The 24,367-nt window shown below is 45.3% G+C and overlaps 2 protein-coding genes across 3 annotated transcripts in view; one reads left to right on the plus strand and one right to left on the minus strand.

The window, feature by feature from the left end:
* The window catches only part of PAMR1 (peptidase domain containing associated with muscle regeneration 1), a 165,625-nt gene extending 152,084 nt beyond the window's left edge, over positions 1–13,541 (minus strand). The window contains exons 1-2 of one of the 2 annotated variants that reach the window (XM_082844020.1): positions 13,485–13,541; positions 12,762–12,867 (exon numbers count right to left, since the gene is read on the minus strand). The gene's annotated coding sequence lies outside the window, so the exon portion shown is untranslated. Of the gene's footprint in view, positions 1–12,761; positions 13,125–13,484 lie in introns of those variants that run through there. The other variant, XM_082844018.1, reaches the window with a different exon arrangement.
* A 521-nt stretch (positions 13,542–14,062) lies between these two features.
* Positions 14,063–16,499, plus strand: FJX1 (four-jointed box kinase 1). Its single transcript, XM_082844025.1, has one exon. It carries the CDS (start codon positions 14,277–14,279, stop codon positions 15,588–15,590), a length of 1,314 nt encoding a protein of 437 aa, XP_082700151.1. The 5' UTR covers positions 14,063–14,276; the 3' UTR covers positions 15,591–16,499.
* Positions 16,500–24,367: the final 7,868 nt, after the last annotated feature.

Raw genomic sequence — 24,367 nt, forward strand, 5'->3', positions numbered from 1 at the left:
ATAGCCTTTGGAAGTGGGCATCTCCTCAGCTGACCCAGTCCCTTAGAGCCAAGCAAAGCCCAGGAAGCCCCTTGTCTAGCACCCTAGACCCTAAGTTCTCCGTGCCCAGTTTTCTCAGGCACCCTCATAATCATTCTCCTCTACAGCCCCTACCCATAGCTCTAGAGGCACTGCTCTTGACTGGACCCAAACATCCACACTCACTGTCCTGCTTCTCAGTGGAAAATGTCCTGCTTCTCAATGTGGAAAACCCACCACCCTCCTCTGGCCATTTTCCTCTTTTAACTCCATCCACCACTCACCACACACTGACAAACACAGGCCATTCTGCTCCATTGTCCCAAACTAGAACTTGATGGCCCCCTAACATCACTTCCATCCCTCCCCCATTGTGCCATGGCCATGGGGGGAGGAGGGGAAGGTGGATTGACACCACCACCCTTACAACTGTGATTGACTCAGGTAACTTAAGCCAATCAGCCAATCAGCATTCTCTAGCCTAAGGGACTCAGTAAAGACCCAATTTGAGTCTGTGAGACTAGAGAGATTTTTCAAGGAACTTCTAGGGGAAAACAAGCTCCTTCTATCTCCTATATAATGTGAGGGTAAAGCCTGGAACTGTTGCATCCATTTTGCCACCAAGAGGAAGCCAGGCTGATGCTGTACAAACAGCAGAACAGAAAGCTTGAAAGACTAGACCAGGTGCTTGATGACACTGGTGAGCCCCCAAATCAAACCAGCCAGAAGACCTCCTAATTACTAGGCTTTAAATCCATCTCCTTTATTGTCTAAGCCATTGGTGGGGGGTGGGGGGTGGGGGATGGGTCCTCATAGTTAGAACATAAAAAACCTAACTGACCCCATGAGGCATCCAGAAATGGTACAGATCTTAGAAAGGCCTTAACCCTCCCTAGTTTGGAGAAGAATAGCTGAGGTCAGGGGAAGAGTATGAGAAATCACCACCTAACCTCAGGACCTAAGTAGGCTTTGAAAGAAGTTCGGCCTAAACCTGAAAGCAAAGAGCTTCTATGAGATAACTCGTTCATTTGTCCATCTATCCACCCATCCACCCATGCACTGAGAATTAGGATTCTAGCCCCTTTAGGTCCCTCCATAGCTCAGCACCAATATCTAGGCTCCATCTTCATCCAAACAGTACCACCTTGCAAGCTTTTAGCCAATTCAGGTAACACCCTTTGTGTTCTCCAGAGAAACAGAACAAATAAGAGATAGATAGATAGATATAATTTTATATATATATATATATATGTTATAAAATTTATATATATATATATATAATATAAAATTACTCTGTAGGAATTAGCTCATACAGTTATGCAGGCCAAGAAGTCCCATGATCTGCCATCTGCAAACCGGAGAACCAGGAAAGCCAGTGGTAATAATTCAGTCTGACTCCAAAGGCCTGAGAATCAGGGGGGTCAATGGTGTAAGTCCTCATCTGAGTCGAAAGGTCCAAAAACCAGGAGCACCAATGTCCAAGGGCCGAGAAGAAGGATGCCCCAGCTCAAGCAAGCATTGGTGAGGGTGATCTTTACTCAGCCTACCGATTCAAATGCTAATCTCTTCCAGAAACAGCCTCACAGACACACCCAGAAATAATGTTTCACCAGCCATCTGGGGCGCGCCTTAGCCCAATCAGGTCGACACAAAACATTAACCATCACATCCCGGCTTCTGGCTTCTCAAGTCCCTCTCCCTTCCTTTCCATCTCCACAGCTACTATCTAAGCTCAGACAGTTCCCATCTTAACTCCTGGCCCATTCGGAGCAGCTTCTTAATGGTAACCTATCTAATCTGCCTTTTGATAATCTGATGCCGTGAAGCACGAATCATTCACTCTAAAGCATTCCCTTGATCATTCTAGTCTGTTCACAAAATATGTGCTGAGTATCATGAAGTTAAACACACCAGAAATACACAGAATTTGTTTAAAAGAAAAAGAAGAAAGTCCTTTCTCTCCAAATTTCCTTTCCCCAAGGTAACCCATTGCTAACAGTTAGCTGTGTCCTCCTGGATTCTTTCCTAGTTATACATATATTTTATACTTTTTTCAAGAAAGCATACTATAGCTTTATCAAAGTTACTGCCCTACAAGAGACGGAAGGCCCTGAAATCACATAAAAATCCATCCCTACATGGTTCCTTAGGGCCACATTCACTCAAAATAATGGAAATTTAAATTCAACTGCCGGCTGGGGGAGTATTCTGAAGCCCACACTCCCATTCTTGTCGCTGTTGCATTTCTGTTGCTTCATTCTCTACTAGTTTAATTAGTGAATGGTATCGTCTAAAGCAATACCATTTTTATTCCAGTTATGGCCAGAGGCCATCGTGAATTCACAATATTTTTAATTCCAATAAAACTATCAAGCCTAATGGTCCTGTTCCAGGAACTTCAGAGGTTAGAACACCCAGCGTCTGAAGCTGAAGAGAGAAGGAAAGCTTTCCCTGGGCATCTCAGAAAGGGCACTCCTCGGAGGGCTCTCACAGTTGGGTATGCAGTCCTGGCAGGTCTTGGGGCCCAAAAGAGCAGACTCAAAGCCTTGCCTTAAAATTATGTATTACAGTGCTGGCTTTGGGAGTATTATTATATCATAATTCTCTATTTGTTGTAGTTAAGATTGAGACTGCTCAACTGTTCTGTGACTGGTCCTAGAGTAGCCAGTGATGCGTGACAGAGCTGCCAGGTCTTGGGCCCTTCTGAGCTGGCTTTCCATCATGGAGGAGGCATTAGGACCAGGTGACCTGGAGACACACTGGCCAGGTATGCATCTGGCTCCACCATCTAAGAGCTGTGCCAACTGAGCAACACACTCAAACTCTCTGAACCGTGGTTTCCTCGTCTGTGAAGGGGGCCATAAAAACCCACCTGAAAGGGTTGGTGAGGATGTGTGGCTTATTAGCAAGACTCGGTAAATGGTATGCATTATCAGTCAATCCCCGTTTGTTAGAGATGAGGCTTCTGTCTTCAAATAAGTAGTTTCTGATGATCTCCCCCAGCAACACCCTCAGAAAAGAAAAAAAATCACAAGGAAGGGGTGAGTGGCCAGAGGAGATTTATTGACACTGGGAAGGATGCTTATGGGGCTGCCAGGAGGGGAGAGAGCCAAGCCTGCCTCCGTGGGGCTGATGTTGCCAGAAGGACACAGAGCATCCCCCCCACACCCTCCGGGACTAGCCACACACCCTGCTTCTCACTTTTTCCTCAACCTCTTGGGGCCCACAGCTGGGCTCCTCTTTCCTGGGAAACACAGATGGTCAGCATAGAAAATGCAGTCTGGATTTGAGCTTGCCTTATACAGGACTGGCTAAATCATTATGCCCCAGGGCAATGAAGTACTACCTCTCTCTCTCTCTCTCTCTCTCTCTCTCTCTCTCACACACACACACACACACACACACACACACACACACACACACAAACACCCACAAGGAGTAGACCCTGCATACGTTCTGTATACTTTGTATTCCCTGCCTCCCAAACACCATAAAGTAACAACTAGTGTTAAAAAAATCAGAAATGCCCTATTACTTTTCTTTACCCTGGTAAAGGTCTCAAACTCCCTTCCTAAGCTAGACAGCGCTAGACGAATTTATGGAAATTTTGGATCTGCTAACGGTTGGAGTCAAAAAGATAAGTATTGTTTTTGTTGTGTGGGTGTGTTTGCCATCATAATCAACGTTCATTCAGACCCAAAGGCTGTGTCACTCTGTGATGTATCTCTAGGCACACGATGCTGGTTGGTTTTGCTTTGTATTGGCTCCTTATAAAAGATGCATAAAATACATTCTGTTGAGATCTTACAGTATAGCTCTACTTATTTGATGAATTGTTAGAGGTTTCTCAATATTATTTTAAAAGTAACACAAGATTATAATTTTTCAAAAATTAAACAGCAGAGACGATTGAGGTAGGAACCTATAGAATTATGGTCCAGCACAGAACTGCTCCCTTATATACTCCCTGCCCTGTCACGTGGCAAAGGCCCAGTGAGCCAATGGTGGAAACAGCTGTCTCCAAACGGACCAATCAGATTTCCTCTCCCTGGTATGTAAACACTCGAATGAGAGGTGACTGGAGCTGAGACATTGTATACGTGCACCTTTGAGAGAAGGCCCTCCTGCTTACCTACCTGGTGTTTCTGAGTTCTGGTGCTTTCCAGCGCCCAGTTTTCAGGTCCTCCATTGATGCTGGGAACTACTCCAGCATCCTTCTATCAAATCCCATTTCTGTTTCTTGACTTGGCCAGTCCATTTCTGTCGCCACCTCAACTGGTTCAAGTGTAGTGAGTACAAATTTTACAATCACACAAAGACAGGGGTACCAAAACCTCACATTCTTTATCACTCTATGTCTGATCTTAACTTTTAACTTAAGCCTCCACACACACCCATTCATATGTACACAGCATACTTTCCCCAAATGCTCTAGGGAGGATAAAGTAAAAATATATACGTTAAAAAGTAAAAGTGCCTCCCACCCACAGACCTTTTCTTAAGGAGAATGCTGTTAATCACTTACTGTGTCCTCCCAGACATGTTTCTATGTAGCTGAATGTGTGGTTTTTAGTCCTTATTGAGTGCCTACTATATGCCAGAAACTGTACTGGAACTTCTCACTCGCTATATTTATTTAATCCCATACTCTCATTTAATTCTTACAATATTCCTGTGAGGCAAGCATTAATATCCCTTCTTACGAAAGAGAAAATCAAAGCAGGAAGGCTTCTATGTAGTCTAGCTACCCTCTCTGAGCCTAAACAGCCATGCAGATCTATCTTCATCCCCAACTGAATGACCCTCTCAGTGGGGTAAGGCCACAAGGTCAAGCACCCTACTCTGGTCTCTTGGCTTGGCTTTGCCTTGTGTGAGCAAGGGTATCATGCATAGGAGCAGAGGAGCAAGAGAAAACTTTCTGTTTCTCACCATTCCCTCTTCGCCATCTCAGAGGTTTCTTAAGATCATTCTCCGCCGCCCCCCCCCCGCCCCTCAAAGAATCCAATGATCGGTGATTACCCGCCTCTTTCTCTCTCTGACTCCTATTGATTAAATCCTGTTTATTAACAGAACCAGGCAAGCAAAGAAAATGACTTCAAAATAATCTCTCTCTTTTTTCCCCAACCCTTCTGGTTTTTCTTTTCCTCCTTCTTTCTGTCATAGCAGCTAATAAGAGAAATAGAAAGCACCATTAAAGGGGAAGAGGGGCTTTTAAATTTTCCAACTTTTGGGGAATTGCCCCTGCGTTCCTTTTCCTGCCCTCCTGACTGGAGTTTTAATGGTCATTGTAACATACATTCAACATGGACATGTAACCATGTGGAAAACCGGAGGTAGTGACAGAGTCTGCAGATGTGGATTAAACTCAGCAAACAGGGTATGAATGCCATGGAAGAGCTCTTATGTGGAAGTCAGGTAAAGTGCTTTCAAGTTCCAGGTCTGCCAGGAACTAGCTGTGCATCTTGGGCTCATCACACACCCTCTGAAACTCAGTTTTCTCCTTCATAAAATAGGAACAGTCACTAACACCTGCCCAACTACCCCTCCCTAGCAGGTTGTTGTAAAAATCCGACCACGGGAAAGAACTCAGCAAAACTGCAAAGAGCTATAGAAATATATCACCATCATTATTCCTCAGCCCTTCTCCTGCTATTCCTCAGGCCCACATGGTCCCTAAAATGCAGCCATTCTTTAAACTCAAGCAGGCAAGAAATGGCCTCTGGGGTTTTTTTCCTTCCTTTTCTCATCAGGTGAAGTGAAAAGGAACCAGGGATCGAGTCTCAGTGCCTGCTGCGTAACAAACACGCCCAGTCCCAGAGAGGCAATTCTCTGATTCCCTGTGGCAATCTCGGAGTCGGTTCTCAGGAGAGGTGAAACCAGAGGAGAAATTATAGCAGGTGATGAGTGTTCTTCCACTGTCAACCTTAACTCAGACTTTTCTGGTCCTGAGACAAAGAGAGTGCTGTCCTCAGGACTACCAGGTCAGCCAGCCCAGCCTACTTCTTTTCCAATCCCTCTCATCCCCCCCACATAAGATATTTACCACGGGGAGCTTTCTGGGCTATGACAGGTCTCCCAGGAGATGTGCTGGGCTCAAACACACAGCAGAGATGAGGAGAGATGTAAGTACCTGTTTCCAACATGCCTGGTGTAAGACAATGCGCCAGTACAAAGGAAGAGACGAGTCCCTTATAAGAGGCCCCTTGGTTAACTGGCCAGGGTGTTTCCCAGCCCCAGAGGTTACATGGCACTGTAGTTAACATAACTTCTGTCTTTGGACTGACCAGAGTTGGAATTCCTCTTCTGTTACTTAGCAGAAGTCTCCCAGGCCAATGAGAAGTCTTACTTCTCATGGTGCTCTGGTTTTCCCATCAATGAAATGGAGGAGTAACACCTCCAGGGGCGGGGGAGGGGGGTTGGAGGAAGGTCTTCTAGACCGAGTGCGTGAAAAGCTCTCACACACTGCACTGCATGTAGAAAGTACCTCAGGATCATTCAGTGTTGTCCACCAGAATTCTGTTCCCGACTTTATCACAAGAAAAAAGTTCAGCTAACAACGGGGTTATACCATTGTCATCATCATCACCATCATCATCATCAGGTATTATCGACTGTCTGCCTGTGGGATGCCGAACACTGGTTTTAGGCAATGGAACCCGGAGTCCAGGAAGCTAGCACATTCTTAACCAGGGCTGCATTACTGAAGAACTTCCACCTGGTTTTTCACCCACCTCACTGTTGAAATACGAAGCTACCTCTCCATTCACTATTCCCCACCAGCGAGTGTCCCTAAGTTACCCCTTGTCTTCGCATATTCCTCCAGCCCCTCTTCAGTCCAACAGTGATGACTCTTCCCAGGCCTGGAAGTGCCTCTGTCTCCCATTTAGGCTGCTCCCTATTCTGACAACACCCATCCATGCTGCACTGAGCCCCCAGTTATAAATTACTTACCTGCTGCCCACCATTTTAATGTAAATGGATTTTAAAAAGCAGCAAAGGAATATATTTTCACTTGGAGTTAAAGCATCATTTTTTATTCGACTTTGAGCCTGGTCTAGAGGAGACGGCAGAAGAATGGCTCCAAGGCTAATATAGCTAATGATTATGATGGAGATCCTAGGAACAGCTGATATTTCACTTGCAGCCACCTCTAGTCTGGTTTCACTGCCTGCAATACTTTCTTTTTCACAGCCACTTCCATTAACACCCACCGCCTATGATGAAACCATTATGAAAATATCTCTGCTCTCGGCAGCCTCGATTGGTCTTGACACATTATCACACTAAGAGCTCAGCCACGTGGCACTAAGTCCCATTTATAATAACCCTTGGCAGGAGCCACCAAAATAAAACCTGGTACTTATGGGCCACCTTTCATCTACGGAAATCAGAAAGCTTTACAAGCTTAATTAAGCTTCTGCATCTATCTGACTGATGAGATGCACAGAGCCTGGGGAAGCTGAGGAAGCACAGCATTTCTAATTACCCAGCAGATAAGGCTCTGGGCTGCAATGAACAAAGAAATCAACGAAGCCAGCGGGAGTCACTTTCTTCAGTGGCGAATGTTTGTTGAGTGAATTTCTCCAGGGTGGTTCAAAAATGATAGGTGAGTGATAAAGGGGCCTGGAGAGTCTGTCATCTGGCGCTTCTCAATCTAGGGAGGGGGGCCTGAGATTTGTTTCTTTTATCAAAAGAGGATTAAGCTAATCCAGCACACTCAAGTGCTTTTAAGGATGAGGAAATTGAGCTCCTGAAAGATGTAGAAATGAGCTCACGTGCTGCTTTCTCTGCTAGCCCCAATGTTCTTCCTCCCCAAACCCTGACCTGCAAACCCCCAGTTACCCTTCAAGACCAGCTTCACATCTGCCTCCCTGGTGAAGCCTTCCTGACCTTCCTGCTCTTGTGTGGTTTCCATTTCCATAATAGCTAGAGCAAGCGATAAAATTTATTGAGCACTTACTAAGTGCTTAATGTGCATTTCATCCACACAATAATATTACGAGGCAGGTGCAGTTATCACCATCCATCTATCGGATGAGTTAACAGGTTAAGTGACTTTCCCAAGACAGCACAGCTGGTAAGTGCAAGACTCAGCTTGGCTGCCGAGCACATGTACCAAAAGATGACAACACACCGCCTTCCCCGCAGCACAGGAAGAGTTCTGTTTATATGTTTGCCCTCTTTCCGGTTTGCAAGCTCCCATGTGAGAGGTATATCATTTAGGAATCTTTTGGCTGCCAAGAATAAAAACCCCAACTCAGAGTGTGTTAAACCACCAGGGAACCCCAGAGGCAGGGTGGCTCCAGAGCGGATTAATTCAGGAGCTTGGTGACATCACCAAGGACCCAGGTTCCTTCCCTCTGTCGGCTCTGCCACCCTCAACGTGTCCACTTGGCTCTCCTTGCAGTTATAGGATGACGGCCCCAATTCCAGGCCTCAAATCTAGACCTGAGCCATGGAGAAAAGTGCCATATTTTTCTGTGTCTTTTTGTAACAGCACAGACATCTTTCCCAGAAACCTCCCTGTGGACTTCCCTGCAGCTGTCACCAGCCAGAGTGGTGTCCCGTGCCTGTGCCTAAACCCAACACTGGCAAGGAAGCTGAAGGCACTGTGACTGATTTAGCCCAATGAGAATTCAGCCTCCCCTCCAGCAGCAGGCACAGGGAGAAGGATGGAGACCTGCCAAGAAGAAGGAAGGGAAAGGGAAGGGTGAAGAAAAGACAACCAATGTTTCCTGATGCAGGTGTGAAGGACAAGAGAAAATCTGACGCCGTCACTTTCGCCCAATTCTTTGGCCTTTGGCACGTGAACGATAAATGTCAGTTGAACTAAGTTATAGTAGAGAAAGAAATTCATGTCCCCAAATGCCCAGTCCAGAATTTTTACCATCATACCCTGTAACTAGGATATGATGATATATGACTGAGAGATTGTGTCAGCAACTGCTCTAAAATTTACTAAATTAATTCACCCGTGTTCCAACCTTTAGATTCTGGTCTCCAACACCAGTGGCCACAGGAACCTTTTCCAAAAGCAGGTCAAAAAGAGAGCTACATGGAATAAAGAGAATCATATAACTATTAGTCTCACCATAAATTAAGAAACAGTGTGTTCTTAAAACTGGGACTCATTCAGGCAGACAGGTTGATTGCAAAGACTGTATGTTTCCAGACCTCCTTCTAGCTATCCAGCAAGCTTTACCTAGAGCCAGGTGTATATATTACCTGCCCCTGACAGCCAAGTGTGTAAAGATGAGACAGCTACACAATTCTTGGGAGATCCAGATCATGGTCAAATAGAGACATGCCAAGAAAAGGAAAAAGATCCCCGAGCAGAAAAATAATGTACCCTAGGCAGAGACAGAGTAGAGAAGAAGGAAACACACATAATGAAACTGCAGCCCAGAGAGACTCGAAAGCTACCTGAAGTCACACAGCTAGTAACAGCTAAAGCAGGAGTCATACCCAGTTTCAAGGAATATTGTACTCCTCTCCCTGACATGGTCTTCCCCACTCTTCCCTTTTGTAGAAGCATCTAGAGGGTGAATTTGGGGGCCTCTATCTTTGGGAGGGGCTTGTAACTCAGAAGACCCAGGAAAGGTTAGGATTGAATGAGGCAGAGTAGTAAGAGGAAAGCAGCTGCCCAAGGCTAGCTGGAAGCTCTGGGATTTCAACAAGAGCTGCACTGGGAACCCTGCTACAGTCCAGCTGGGAAGGAAGGGAGCAACATTTTCAGGGAAGATGCTCATCTGGGGCATAAGGAGGGTGCACTGGTCAGAGTCGCCACCTGTATCATGTCTCTCAAGACCCAAGTGAGGCTTGGTGGAGGACAGCAACAGGAAAAGAAGGAGACCCCCATCTGGGCAACAAAGCAGAGAAACAGGAAGGAGAGGGAATGATAAAAACTAGGAGTTTGGGATGAACAGATACACGCTACTATGTATAAAATAGATAAACAACCAGGACCTACTGTATAGCACAGGGAACTCTAGTCAGTATCTTGTAATAAGCTATAATGGAAAAGAATCTGAAAAAGAAGATATCTACATGTATAACTGAATCACTTTGCTCTACACTTGAAACTAACACATTGTAAATTAACTATACTTCAATTTTTTTAAAAAGCTATAAAAATAGTGGACTCTTGGATAGTCTTTCAAGAGTTTTAAATACAGGAACTAATTTAATCACCACAATAAGCTGTAAGGTTTTTCACTATTAATTAATTACTGTTCATCATCAGATATTATATTATTGTAATTAGTATCAATAATACCAACAACACTATTATTACTGTGTTTTATAGATGAGGACACAGGCACAGAGAGGTCAAGTAACTTACTCAAAGTAACACACTTGGTGAGTTTTAAATCTGGACAATCTGGCTCGAGGGTTCACACTCTTAACCGTTTCACTTGATAGCAACCACAGAGAACATTTCAAAGCAAAATTTAATCTGAGTTGAATCTACTTTGATTTAAGTCAATAATTTTGATATCTGACATCTTCCTAGCAGTTTACAATTTGCAAAGAGTTTGACCTCCATCACTCTGGAATCTTAGCCCGGCCATTTACTTGCTGTGTGACTTCAGGCCGGTGACTGGCTAAGCTTCGGTTTTCCCATCTGTACAGTGGGGACAAGACTGCTGGTCGGGAGGGTGAAAGGAGAACACACGTGCAGGGCTCAGTCCCGCGCCAAGCCCAGAATAAGCGCTCAATAAGCGTTTGCTACTAATGTGGTGGTGGTTATTATCAACGTCTCACAACAATTCTGTGACGGAGGTAAGATGTATTATCCTTGTTTCTCAGATGTGGAAACTGGAACTCATAGAAGGGAAATAACTAGCCAGAAAGGAAAACAGCCAGCAAGAGGAAATACCAGAGTTAGAAAATCTCCCAACTCCCAGCCTGCTGTCCTGCACCCAACCCTCAACTCCTCAAATCCACCTCCTCTCTCTTCCCCAGGAGGCACTGTTCTAGGAAGCAGATCATCCTTCAAACAGGACTGTGGATGAGTGTGAAGCAACTGGAAGCTGAGGCTCAGGGAGAAGTTCTGAGGACTGTGGAGAAAGTTCTCCAGGTAAAAACAGGTTCCTATGTAGGGAAAGATGCACAGCACCTCCCCTCATCCCCAAGCAACTGCCAGAGGGGCCGGCCTGAGGTCACACATTGTGAAGAACTGTGCCCTGTGCCCTCCCAAGGAGCCCCAGGGGGATGGCAGTAGGTGGGGGGTGTCCTCAGGCCAGGAAGTAAAGAAGAATGGGAGTGTCTTCATCTAACGGGTAAACAGAAGAGTGTTTTTAAACACTGCCTAAAAATATCTCTTATATAATGCATTTAAACTGCATTCTACCTTGGGTTTGTTTTTTGCTTCTCTTTTATTTCTGCAGTTTTCTGTAATTCTGCATTTCAATGCATTTGTTCAAGTTTCTATTAGTGCATCCTGTTCTGGTACCCAGTGCATTTGGTCCTGTGGCTACAGGCTAAGAGCTACAATAGAGTCAGTCCATCTTCCGAGGTATAAGATCCTAGCTGACTGCTTTAAGGCTTTAGTTTCTTCATCAATGCTGGTAATGTGATTGGAAGATTCTGGGATTTGGGGTATCTGAGTTGAAGTCATCCCTCCCAGATTGAAAATCATGTGCTTCCTTCTCTTACATTACGTGGATCCGTCACCAATTTTTTTTCCTTTTATGTATGAAAGCACTTATTTTATATCTTTTAGTGGTAAGCAGTTTTTTAAAAATACCTTGATACATGCTACTTGCAGAGCTTTATCTTATTAACATTCCAATGGTTTATTGAGCAAATTGTTCCTGAACACCCACTAAGTACCAGGCATTGTGCCAGGCAGCCATAAAACAACAGACAAGACGGACTCCTCACAAAGTTTACAGTGAACCATACCTTATAGTTACTTAGAGTTTTTTTAACAGCTACAAAGACAGAGACACCAACTACTCTGGATTCCCCCATATTCCCCAGGACATGGCATGGGCCATGGTAGCCAAGTAATAGTCTCAGACTTTAACTTAAACAATTAACCGACCTGCTGAAAATGTATACTTCTTTCTAGTTAGATGATATTCTACTTAATGCCCACAAGGTGGAGATCTTGCTTACGGTTTACCCAAGCTGAAAGCAATGCATTCAAAAAAAAAAAAAAATTCTCAGAAGTTAAACCAAAAGACCAAAAATTAAATTCAATTTATTGAGCACCTTTTTAGTGCAATATCCTATATTAGGTGGTAAGACAAATAGAAAGTTGTTAAGATATAGTCCCTGCCTTCTAGGGAAAGATGGGGGTAAGGAGCTTGCACAGAGCAGGAAGATGGTACCTTTTAATGAATTAAGGTAGTATAGTAATAGTAATTTCATCATCAGATAAGATCTATACAAAGGCATGAGGCAGCCACCACGGGGTGCAGAAGAGATTCAACAAAGACCCCACACTTCAGCCAATATGGAAACACTTGAGGGTACACGGGGTCAGCTCTGGAAGTCCCCAGATGTGGTCTCTGGATGCCTCTGCTTAGTCACAAACCTTAGGGTTTCTTAAAATGTTCATTCTTTGGAAAAAAAAATATAATCAGTGCCAGGTAATGAGCTGAGGCAGTTGAAAACCCCCAGTTGCATCTGATGGGGAGGTGGCATAAAGACAAAAGAAACACATGAAAGGGAACAAATTTCAAACTCCTGCTTTCTGAGGTGGATTCCACCCCCCAACCCGTCTTGTGTCTCACCTGGGAAATCTTGGTTTAGATCTGGGACAGGGTCTCACGCCGAGAGGTAAGAGGGAGAGCCGATTCTTACCCAAGAGCCTTCCTGGTGGATTGAACCCGAAAGTGGCTGGAAGATAATGTGGTTTGCTGTTTACTTTTTCTTTTTTCTTTTTTTGCTCCTCCACCCCTCCCCCCAACCACTTCTTCCCTTAAACCATTAAACCAGTATGTCAAATACAATATGGGTTTGTTTTTTGTTTTTCATTCATTGAATTGAAAATCACATTTGGGGCATAAAGTGATAGTGAGTTTTTAAAAAACGAGAATGCTGGCAACTTGATAAAAATAGTGAACTTTCTTGATAGAGGGAAAATCAAGTGGCATGCTGCCCAGAGACCCCAGTTTGAATTTTAGTTTCTCCACTTGCTACTTCTGGGATCTGGAGCAAGCCCCATCCCATCTCTGTGCCTCAGTTTCCTCATGGGCAAAATAGTATCGTTTCGTAGAGAAATGGTCTCTAAGGCCCCCTCCTCCGCACAAGTCGGATCCTGAGTTGTAAGGCTCTCCTGGCAACCTGAACATCTCCCTAGAATGTGAGCTCCGTGAGCACGGGACCTCATCTGTGGATTTTAATGCTCTGTGACCAGAACCGAGGGGAGTTTGTTGAATGGAACCTGCCTAGGGGTTCTTGCACAGTGAGGCTGAATTCCCGGTGAGTTCCTCGGAAAAGGCGGAGCGACCAACCTCAAAGCGCACAGCCCTCGGTGACCAGTGTGGTGAGGGTGCTCGGGAAAGGTGTCGGTTCAAAGTTGTTTGCTACAGATGGTTCTTCTAACCCGGCTGGAGTCACCTCCTCAGTGGCTCGGAGAGCTCCCCAGGGGTTTACATAAGGCAGGGTGAATCACACCCACCGTCGGAAACGGAGAAGGCAAAGGGACCTGCCCCAATCCACCCCGGGCGGCGCCGGGAGTGTGCTGGGGGTTAGTCTGAACTTTGCTGGAGGCCAGGAGCCGCCCAGGCAAAGGGACTCCACGACCACTCCAACCCCCAAGAGAGCGAGCGGCGCGTCTCACCCACCCAGCGCGAATCCAGCTCTCTGCCGCCAGCTCCGACGCCCCCGCGCGGGCGCCGCCTGCCTGGCTTCCGGCTCCCTGCCCCTAACTCCCCGAATGAGTGTGGGACCGCTTCTCCCGCTTGGAAGGAGCCATCGCCGCTTTAAAGGGAAGAGGAGGGGAAGGGGGCGGGGAGCGGCGGAGGAGGAGGGGGAGGGGGAATCCTCCATCGCTCCCACGTGGTCCGGGCGCCTGTGAATTGCGCCCGGCGGAGGGTCTCACAGCGAAATACAAAAGCAGCTGGGAAGCGGTAGCGAGGCGAGTTCTCAGTGCCGGGCAGAGCCCCGCACCGCCCCGCGGCAGCGATGGAGCTGAGGCGCCCGGAGCCCCGGAGCCAACGAGCTGCCGAGCCCGCGTCGCCGCCGGGACCCGGGCTCTTGGGCTCGGCTTGAAGCGGCGGCGGCACCGGCGCGGCCGGGGGAGCATGGGCAGGAGGATGCGGGGCGCCTCCGCCACCGCGGGGCTCTGGCTGCTGGCGCTGGGCTCGCTGCTGGCGCTGTGGGGCGGGCTCCTGCCGCCGCGGACCGAGCTGCCCGCCTCCCGGCCGCCGGAAGACCGACTCCCGCGGCGCCCGGCCCGGAGCGGCGGCCGGGAGCCCGCGCCTCGCTTCCCTCTGCCCCCGCCCCTGGCGCGGGGCGCCCGCGGCGGCTCCCTGAAAACTTTTCGAGCGCTGCTCACCTTGGCGGCGGGCGCAGATGGCCCGCCTGGGCAGCCCCCGGGTGAGCGCAGGCGACACGTGCCAACCGGACGGCCCTGGCCTGAGGAACGCGCCGCGGTGAACGGGGGCGTCTTCTGGAGCCGCGGCCTGGAGGAGCAGGTGCCCCGGGGCTTCTCGGAGGCCCAGGCGGCGTCTTGGCTGGAAGCGGCGCGCGGCGCCCGGGTGGTGGCTCTGGAGCGCGGGGGCTGCGGGCGCAGCTCCAACCGGCTGGCCCGCTTCGCCGACGGCACCCGCGCCTGCGTGCGCTATGGCATCAACCCCGAGCAGATACAGGGCGAGGCCCTATCCTACTACCTGGCGCGCTTGCTGGGCCTCCAGCACCACGTGCCGCCTCTGGCACTGGCCCGGGTGGAGGCTCGGGGCGCGCAGTGGGTTCAGGTGCAGGAGGAGCTTCGTGCCGCTCACTGGACCGAGGGCAGCGTGGTGAGCCTGACTCGCTGGCTGCCCAACCTCACGGACGTGGTGGTGCCCGCGCCTTGGCGCTCTGAAGATGGCCATCTCCGGCCCCTGCGCGCCACGGGGGGCGAGCTGGCCAACCGCAGCCGGGCGGAGCTGGTAGACCTGGTGCAATGGACCGACTTGATCCTCTTCGACTACCTGACGGCCAACTTTGACCGGCTTGTCAGCAATCTCTTCAGCCTGCAGTGGGACCCGCGGGTCATGCAGCGCGCCACGAGCAACCTGCACCGCGGCCCGGGCGGGGCGCTGGTCTTTCTGGACAACGAGGCGGGCTTGGTGCACGGCTACCGGGTGGCGGGCATGTGGGACAAGTATAACGAGCCACTGCTGCAGTCAGTGTGCGTGTTCCGAGAGCGGACTGCGCGGCGTGTCCTGGAGCTGCACCGCGGCCAGGACGCGGCCGCCCGGCTGCTGCGCCTCTACCAGCACCACGAGCCTCGCTTCCCGGAGCTGGCCGCCCTCGCCGACCCCCACGCTCAGCTGCTGCAGCGCCGCCTCGACTTCCTCGCCAAGCACATTTTGCACTGTAAGGCTAAGTACGGCCGCAGACCGGGGGCTTAGCATCCCCCGGAGGAGGAGGAGAGAGAGAAAGAGAGAGAGAGAGAGACCCCTGGCTGGGGAATGGATGATGGGGGAAGGGCCGTCGCCTCAGCCACCGCCTGGGACCAGCCAGCCAACGCCCAGCCGGAGACCCGAGCGCGAAGGCGGCTAAAAACTTCAGCTTTACCCACCTGCCCCTTTCTCTCAGTCCCAAGCTGTGTCCTTTCAAAGTTCTGGGAGGACGAACTCACCGAGGCGAGAAGTGTAACATTTCCTCCACCCAGCCTATAAAAGGATTCTTCCCTGTGCCAGCACGGAGTTTGCATCCAAAGAAACTGGCTGCTGCCGGAGTTTGGCCCCCGGGTGGCCGTCTCTGTGGGAGATATATCCTATTTCTTGGCCCCCTCATTCCCCTTCCGAAAAAGGAAAACTTCTATTTGAGCCATTGAGCTAATTCTGCAGTTTCCTACCAAATGCAGCGCTGGTGGCCCCGGAGCAGGGCTATGACATTGGCTGGTGGAGCCCCCTTCCTGTGTTCTCCCTTTGTTCCGGCTTGGTGATGGTGAGATCACTGTTAAGAGCTAGGGAACCGCTCCCGATAGGACAAAGGGAGCAGGACCTGCAGAATGGAGGGAGTCCTGCAGACGCTGTCTGACTTGTTCCTTACAGCTTGTCATTTCAGCCTGAAGGCTACAAATGCAGGACTGGCTGTATGCATTGATTAAAATAATGAATTTCTTCTTCCTCCCCCTTCCCAACCGTTCATAATTTTGTCAATGATGATGTTCACCAGAAGGGAAAAAAAAAAAAGTTTCATGCACTTTACTTTGTTTTTATTTTAATTTTTTATTAAGAAAAACTTTTTTTATTTTGACAAAATTTGCCTTCTATGTGTATATATGTGCATAAAGTGTGGTGTAAATATACTAAACAAACTTATATTTCAATAAAAGGGAGTTTAAAATTTAGAATTTAATTCCTGTGGTTTTAACTGTTTGAGGTATCTGATGCCCTGCCTGGTTTTAGAATAAGCTCTAAGGTTTCTCCCTTGTGGATGTGCTTTTAAAACAAAGGACACATGTATACCCAGCTGTGACCATGGAACTTATAGAATTGAACAAAGACAAGAGCAGATTCCCTGTCCTGCTCACTCAAATGAACCCTCGTGCTGGTAATTTCAGAGTTCAGCATAGAACATGTGGGATGGTGGAGAGAGACATGGACGGAAAGTATTCTATTTCCTGGCCAATAAAACTGTGATATAAAAGGATTTCACTGTAATTTAGTCCTATATTAATCATTTGGCAAATATGATAGAACCAGATGTATAGACTGAAACATGATAAAAGCCTCCCCCCTTTAAACTTAACCGCTGTGGTCACATGTTGCACCTGATTTTCAGCATTGTAAGTACCACGCATCACAATGTGTACAGATAATAAGCTGAGCACAAACTGCATACAGGTAGAGAAAGTCATAAATTAATTCTTCTCTTTAATCTCCCAGCATAAATTCCATTGCATCCAGGAGATCATAATCTCCAACATCTGGACTCATCCAGCTCTCTTAAGAGATTGTACTGTTCCCCGCCCCCCCAAGTACTAATTGCATGGTCCCCTCAGAGCAGCCATTGTGAAACCAGGAATGTGTGTAGTACTTTGTATATGGCATTTGGACCCTTCTTGGTGACTTCAAACAGAAAATGTCTTTGTATTTTCTTAAGCTTCTTTTTGACCCATAGGGGAGAGGAGAGGCAGTCAGTTTGTGTCTTTTTTTTTTTTTTTTATGACCCATTGGTGTTTTATCTTGGCATTTTGTTTGATATGTGGGTCCAAATGATCTTGCCTGTTATCTTCTTTTTATTTAATGACCTTTAACTCAAAGCAACTTTTGGCTACTTTAATAGAGTTTTATTTGACTTGCATTTGTAAACCTAGGGTTTTATAGACTCGTGATGGTATTAAATCTCTGTGGGTTTCCCTTCTCACTGTGCATTACAACACAGCATGTAATTTAACGATTTAATGCCATCCTTATGTTTCAGTGCCTCTGCTAAGCCAGCTCAAAAAAGAGTCCATAAAGTTTGTAGCGTAAGCCAAAGATTTTCGTGATACAGGGTAGTGATAATGGCAAATACATCCTTTTCAAGACATTGTTAATGTGAAACCTCTGATAGTTACCTCTTTCAAAAAGAAACATTTTCCATTTCTGATGATTGATAACTATATGAGATTTCCTGCCCAAATCAGCAGAGGCTGCTCCAAGAAAAGGATAAATATTCAGCAATCTGCATGCTTACCCGACGTGTTCATGGAGGAAAACCATGGGCAGAGCTAAGTTAGAAGTTTCGCAGATGCACAGGAAATATACCCTGACTCCCATATAACTTCTGCACTGGTAAATTCTGGGCCAGCTGCATTCTCCACATTCCTCCTAAACTTCAGTTTCAAGCCCAGACTTGACCACGGTTAACCCAGAGCAAGAAACAAAGCATAATTTAAATGGCTCTTCTCAGATTCTTTAGTGAACCGTATCTGCCTGTTCGAGAAATAAGTTTAATTACATGGTGGAGTTGTTAAGGGAACCGAGACTTAATTACAGAGAAGAGGTTTTACCTGTTGCCATTCCTTGTGGATAATCGGTAGTCTGTGACATGGAAAGATCAATTAATGTTTTGCCATGGTCAGTGAATGCTGCTAGGACCAAATCATTTTTCAGATGAAGAAAAAGAAAAAGAACTTTCAGGCTGCAGCATGGTATAAAAGAGTAAGAGGTTCTGCAGGCAGACTGTATTCTGAATTCTGTCCCTCACCTGTTTACTTTCAGCAAGTCATTTATCTTAGTTCCCTCATTTATGAAATGGACATTCAATCAGAGTATTGTGGGATTTAAATGTTAACATATAAAACATAAGGACACACATAGGTACTTTAAAAAAAAACCTCACTTCCTATTGCTCTTAAAAAAAAAAACAAAAATACTCCTGCCTTTCTTACACTTCAGTAAATTTCTACTAATTTTCATCATCAAAGCCAAATCTAAAAATGTCCAAGATGAGGTCCAGTTTTTGAAATTAGTAATAAATGAATTTTTAAGTGCTTGAGAACCCTATTCTAGCATATGATCCTATGCAAAGCACTGGATCATATGGCCAGGGGCAGAGGCTTGATCTCTATGTGGGCTCGAGTGGGTGGTTTCAGGACCCAAGCAGACCCCTGTACCACAGGCAGCTATACTACAAATATACGAGGGTGATTTTTTTTTAAAGTAGATGGATCATTGCAAATCCATCATCACTTCTGGAAAGCATCAAAAAGTGATGAATCTTTGCAAGAAGAACAATCCTCCTCCAATTTCCTTCTGCCATGAGAAAGTAGGCAGTTGACCTTTATTCCCTGGATTTGACTGTTGATTAATTCACTTTGTCAATGACATAGTTCTAAACTCTATTAAGAGTACTTGCCCTCCTGTCTTCGAATCAGGGAGAAAAACAAATTATTTTAACACCTCTCAACACTTCTCCACCTTCCGCCTACCACCGCAGCTAGGAGAGTCCTCTTAAGACCTAGAGGTTGGTTATGTGGATTAAATGAGTAACTATTTGTAGCATTCTCAGAACAGTGCCTGGCACAGGGTAAATGCAATACAGAGTGTTTGTTTATTCGTGGAATAGATCATTTTCTTCTCTTAAGTCAAAACCAGAGGCATTTTGGGTCCCAGGCAGGCTCCTCTTTCATAATCCTGCTGTATCTCTGCAATCATAGAACACCTTCTACATGCTTCTATTTTGGCTCAGGAAAACCAGCCAGAGTGCATGAGTCTGGCAGGAATTACCTAAAGCCCACAGTTGTCAGCTGGTTGTCTCCTTTCTGAGATTGCCCTCTGTGTGAGTCGTCACATGCAGCCCCCTCTTTTTCACAGGGAGGCTGTGATTCTGTTTCTCATATGGCTCATCAGCTCCAGGGAGCAGTAAGCTGTGGAATTGTGCGCCTTCTGAGCTACCCAGTTGTCATGAACCGTCCAAGCCTGGGCACTGATCATTTGTCCCTCCACACATCTGACCCCTCCCACAGAGCCACTGATCCCTGCGGTGTAAGGTTGGCAGGAGTATTAAAGAAAGAGTGGGGACTCCAGTTGACCCAGAAGCACGGGAATTGCTCCAGAAAGAAATAGAATGTCAGCTTCCAAGGTGGATGGAAATCCCAGGGCAAGAGTTGACAGCCACCTCCAAGCATACTTTAATCATTAGAGTCAAGTGGAAAGGATATTGCGAGTCAAGAGATTCAGGCTACTTCTGAGTCATGTGACTTGGGAAAGTCATTTCCCTCTCTGGCTCCAGGTGTCTTACCTGGAACAGGGGGTGTTTGATTAGACTGGTAAGTTTACTATTTTTGTCACCAGAACTCACAGTAAGACACACACTTTACATTGTGACCCAGCATGCGTGCGCGTGTGCCCATGCACGCACGCACGCGCGCACACACACGCACACACACTCTACTCAACTGAAATAAGTTCCACAAAACTGTCTGTACAACACACTTTTATATTCAATTTTATTCTATTCCTCCTCTTCCTCTACTTTCCAATGCTAGTCGTGACCCTCTAAACTGATTTAATAACTCATCAGTGCGGCATAGTCTACACTATGCAAAATACTGGATTAGGTGATTGGTAAGCTCCTTTCCAGCTCTAAGATTCTAGGGAAATTCCATTTATAACCAGTTCACCACCTACTATAATTTTTTCCCCAAAGAGAATACAAGCAGATTTCAATTTTCTACACTCTTTAAAAACAAAAGACAGATGTATATTTCAAAACGTAATTGGAAGAACTGCTCAAAATCTCACCTAGGGTCGTTTTATAAACACCTTCGAGATCCCCTAAATGTGGGTGGGACATAACTTTCAGTCTGTTCTTGCCATGTGGGAGCAAATAGTGTTGTTGCGTGGCTTTGGAAGGAAAAAAAAATTCTTTGCGTCTCTGCCTCAACGTGGCCCAAGGACCACTCAAGGGGACAGTTTCTTCTCTGTGTGTTCATAAAGATCAGATGTAGGCGTCATAATTTTTTAATGTGACTGTTTTACCAACTTCTCTTTCTGTGTCCTGCTGTGGTAGAAACTGCATTAATAAACTATGTCTCAATGCTGCCTAGCTGGAATTTTTTTCTCTGCAGGACTCCATCAAATATAGCTAAAGGAATCCTCATTTTATTTATCTATTCAACTTTCTTTCCATTCTGAATATGTCTTCTTGACACTTCTGAATTTTTTCCCTTAACGGTACCTTAATTTTTCTTAGGAGAATAGAGAACTGATTGTTCATTGAATAACAACAACAAAAAAAGAGCTCTTTTTTTTCCCTTTCTTTGATGCCATATGGTATCTTTTATGGCTTTAACAGTTATATTACACCCTATCCAGAAAAAACTAAATAGCTTATGGAACTGGCCTTTTTCCAGTATCAGCCCACAGATTTTACTTTGCTGAGAAATTGTGAGTTAATAATAGAGAAGTGTCACCTTTAATTTGATGGTCCTACATCATGCATTTGTCTCTGCCTGTTTACACCTTCCTCTTAGTAATTTTTTAAATGCTTGTTAAAGTCTTTGTCCCCATCTTACAAATGGCCTGAAGAAGCAAGGAGAGTAGGGAATGACCATAGCCATGATCTTTTTTTTTCTTTTTAGTTGTGATAAAATATACACATCACAAAATGTGCCATTCTAACCGTTGTTAAGTGTACAGTTCAGTGATATGAATGTGATGCAACCATACCACTATCTATTTCCAAAATTTTTTCATCAGTCCAAACAAGCTCTGTCATCATTAAGCCATATAACCCCATTAAGCCATATATCCCCATTCCTCCTTTGCCCCAGCCTCTGGTAACTTCTAATCTACTTTCTATCTCTATGAACTTGCCTAGTCTCAATATTTCATATAAATGGAATCATACAATATTTGTCCTTTTTTGTCTGTCTTCTTTCACTTACACAACTGTGATCCTCGTCCTGGAGGCAACATGATAGAATGTAAGCAGTATCATTTGGGAACTGGTAAAACTGGGTTTGGGTCTGATTTCCACCATTTAATACCCTTGGGTTTTCATACCAATTGATGAATTCCTCATTTTCCTCATCTGGAAAAACAATGGGAAGACTAGATGTTCTCTAGAATCCCTTTCAACTCTAGAAAAGTGCCATGTTTTTATGTACAGCAACCATGCAAATGAATTTCATCCCTAACTTCCAGTCTCTTTTCTCTACCTGAAGGCTCAGTAACTTTTTCGATGTCTCCTTACAAAGTTTCAGGTCATATGCTAGGTCATGTGGAGTCAAAGGCAAGCAAGATAGGTAAGGTACCTGCCTTCAAGGAGCTTAGAGTTTAGTGGGGAAGATGGAAAATAATCTAGCAGAAACAAAATGTGATCAATGGTATAAAAGAGGAAAGTGCTATGGGGCCACACAGCAGACTTTGTAAACTGGTCTGAAGGTGGGGAAGTCAAAGAAGTCTTACAAGTTGCCCTTGTGTTTATCTTTGAATTTTAGGGAAGTCTCGAAGAAAAGGAAACTACAAAAAGAGGGATTCTCATGGTATTTCTGAAGATGTCCTGCTGACAAGACTGCAGGGAGGCTTGATATGTATAGTTTGTCTTGGAAGGTTGAGGGAGTCCCATGATGGTGGTTTAAGCTTTTCTGCAACAGTGATGCCATCTTTCTGCAATATGACATGCATTTAAATATTAGTCATCCTGAGATTGTGTTCATGCAAAGGTAGAAATTCATATCATATGCTATAGAAATTCATGTCATGGGGAAATTACTTCCTTTTTTAAATTTAAATTTTATACAGCAGGTTCTTATTTGTCGTCAATTTTATACACATCAGTGTATACATGTCAATCCAAATCGCTCAATTCATCACACCACCACCACCACCCCCCTGCCGCTTTCCCCGCTTGGTGTCCATACGTTTGTTCTCTACATCTGTGCCTCAATTTCTGCCCTGCAAACGAGTTCATCTGTACCATTTTTCTAGGTTCCACATATATGCGTTAAGACACGATATTTGTTTTTCTCTTTCTGACTTACTTCACTCTGTATGACAGTCTCTAGATCTGTCCATGTCTCAACAAATGACCCAATTTTGTTCCTTTTTATGGCTGAGTAATATTCCATTGTATATATATACCACTTCTTCTTTATCCATTCGTCTGTCGATGGGCATTTAGGTTGCTTCCATGACCTGGCTATTGTAAATAGTGCTGCAATGAACATTGGGGTGCCTGTGTCTTTCTGAATTATGGTTTTCTCTGGGTGTATGCCCAGTAGTGGGATTGCTGGATCATATGGTAATTCTATTTTTAGTTTTTTAAGGAACCTCCATACTGTTCTCCATAGTGGCTCTATCAATTTACATTCCCACCAACAGCCCAAGAGGGTTCCCTTTACTCCACACCCTCTCCAGCATTTGTTGTTTGTAGATTTTCTGATGATGCCCATTCTAACTGGTGTGAGGTGATACCTCATTGTAGTTCTGATTTGCATTTCTCTAATAATTAGTGATGTTGAGCAGCTTTTCATGTGCTTCTTGGCCATCTGTATATCTTCTTTGGAGAAGTGTCTATTTAGGTCTTCTGCCTGTTTTTCGATTGGGTTTTTTCTTTTTTTGATATTGAGCTGCATGAGCTGTTTATATATTTTGGAGATTAATCCTTCATCCATTGATTCGTTTGCAAATATTTTCTCCCATTCTGAGGGGTGTCTTTTCGTCTTCTTTAAGGTTTCCTTTGCTGTGCAAAAGCTTTGAAGTTTCATTAGGTCCCATTTGTTTATTTTTGTTTTTATTTCTATTACTCTAGGAGGTGGATCAAAAAAGATCTTGCTGTGATTTATGTCAAAGAGTGTTCTTCCTATGATTTCCTCTAAGAGTTTTATAGTGTCCGGTCTTACATTTAGGTCTCTAATCCATTTTGAGTTTAATTTTGTGTATGGTGTTAGAGACTGTTCTAATTTCATTCTTTTACATCCAGTTTTCCCAGCACCACTTAATGAAGAGACTGTCTTTTCTCCATTGTATATCCTTGCCTCCTTTGTCATACATTAGTTGACCGTAGGTGCGTGGGTTTATTTCTGGGCTTTCTACCTTGTTCCATTGATCTATGTTTCTGTTTTTGTGCCAGTACCATATTGTCTTGATTACTGTAGCTTTATAGTATAGTCTGAAGTCAGGGAGTCTGATTCCTCCAGATCCGTTTTTTATCCTCTCAAGACTGCTTTGGCTATTCAGGGTCATTGGGTCTCCATACAAATTTTAAGATTTTTTGTTCTACTTCCATAAAAAAAGCCATTGGTAATTTGATAGGGATTGTATTGAATCTGTAGATTGCTTTGGGTAGTATGGTCATTTTCACAATATTGATTCTTCCAGTCCAAGAACATGGTATGTCTCTCCATCTGTTGGCATCATCTTTCATTTCTTTCATCAATGTCTTATGGTTTTCTGCATACAGGTCTTTTGTCTCCCTAGATAGGTATATTCCTAGGTATTTTATTCTTTTTGTTGCAATGGTAAATGGGAGTGTTTCCTTACTTTCTCTTTCAGATTTTTCATCATTAGTGTATAGGAATGCAAGAGATTTCTGTGCATTAATTTTGTATCCTGCAACTTTACCAAATTCAGTGATTAGCTCTAGTAGTTTTCTGGTAGCATATTTAGGATTCTCTATGTATAGTATCATGTCATCTGCAAACAGTGACAGTTTTACTTCTTCTTTTCCAATTTATATTCCTTTT

This window comes from Leucopleurus acutus (assembly GCF_964270905.1).
Source record: "Leucopleurus acutus genome assembly, chromosome: 8".
In the NCBI taxonomy this organism is placed as follows: Eukaryota; Metazoa; Chordata; class Mammalia; order Artiodactyla; family Delphinidae; genus Leucopleurus; species Leucopleurus acutus.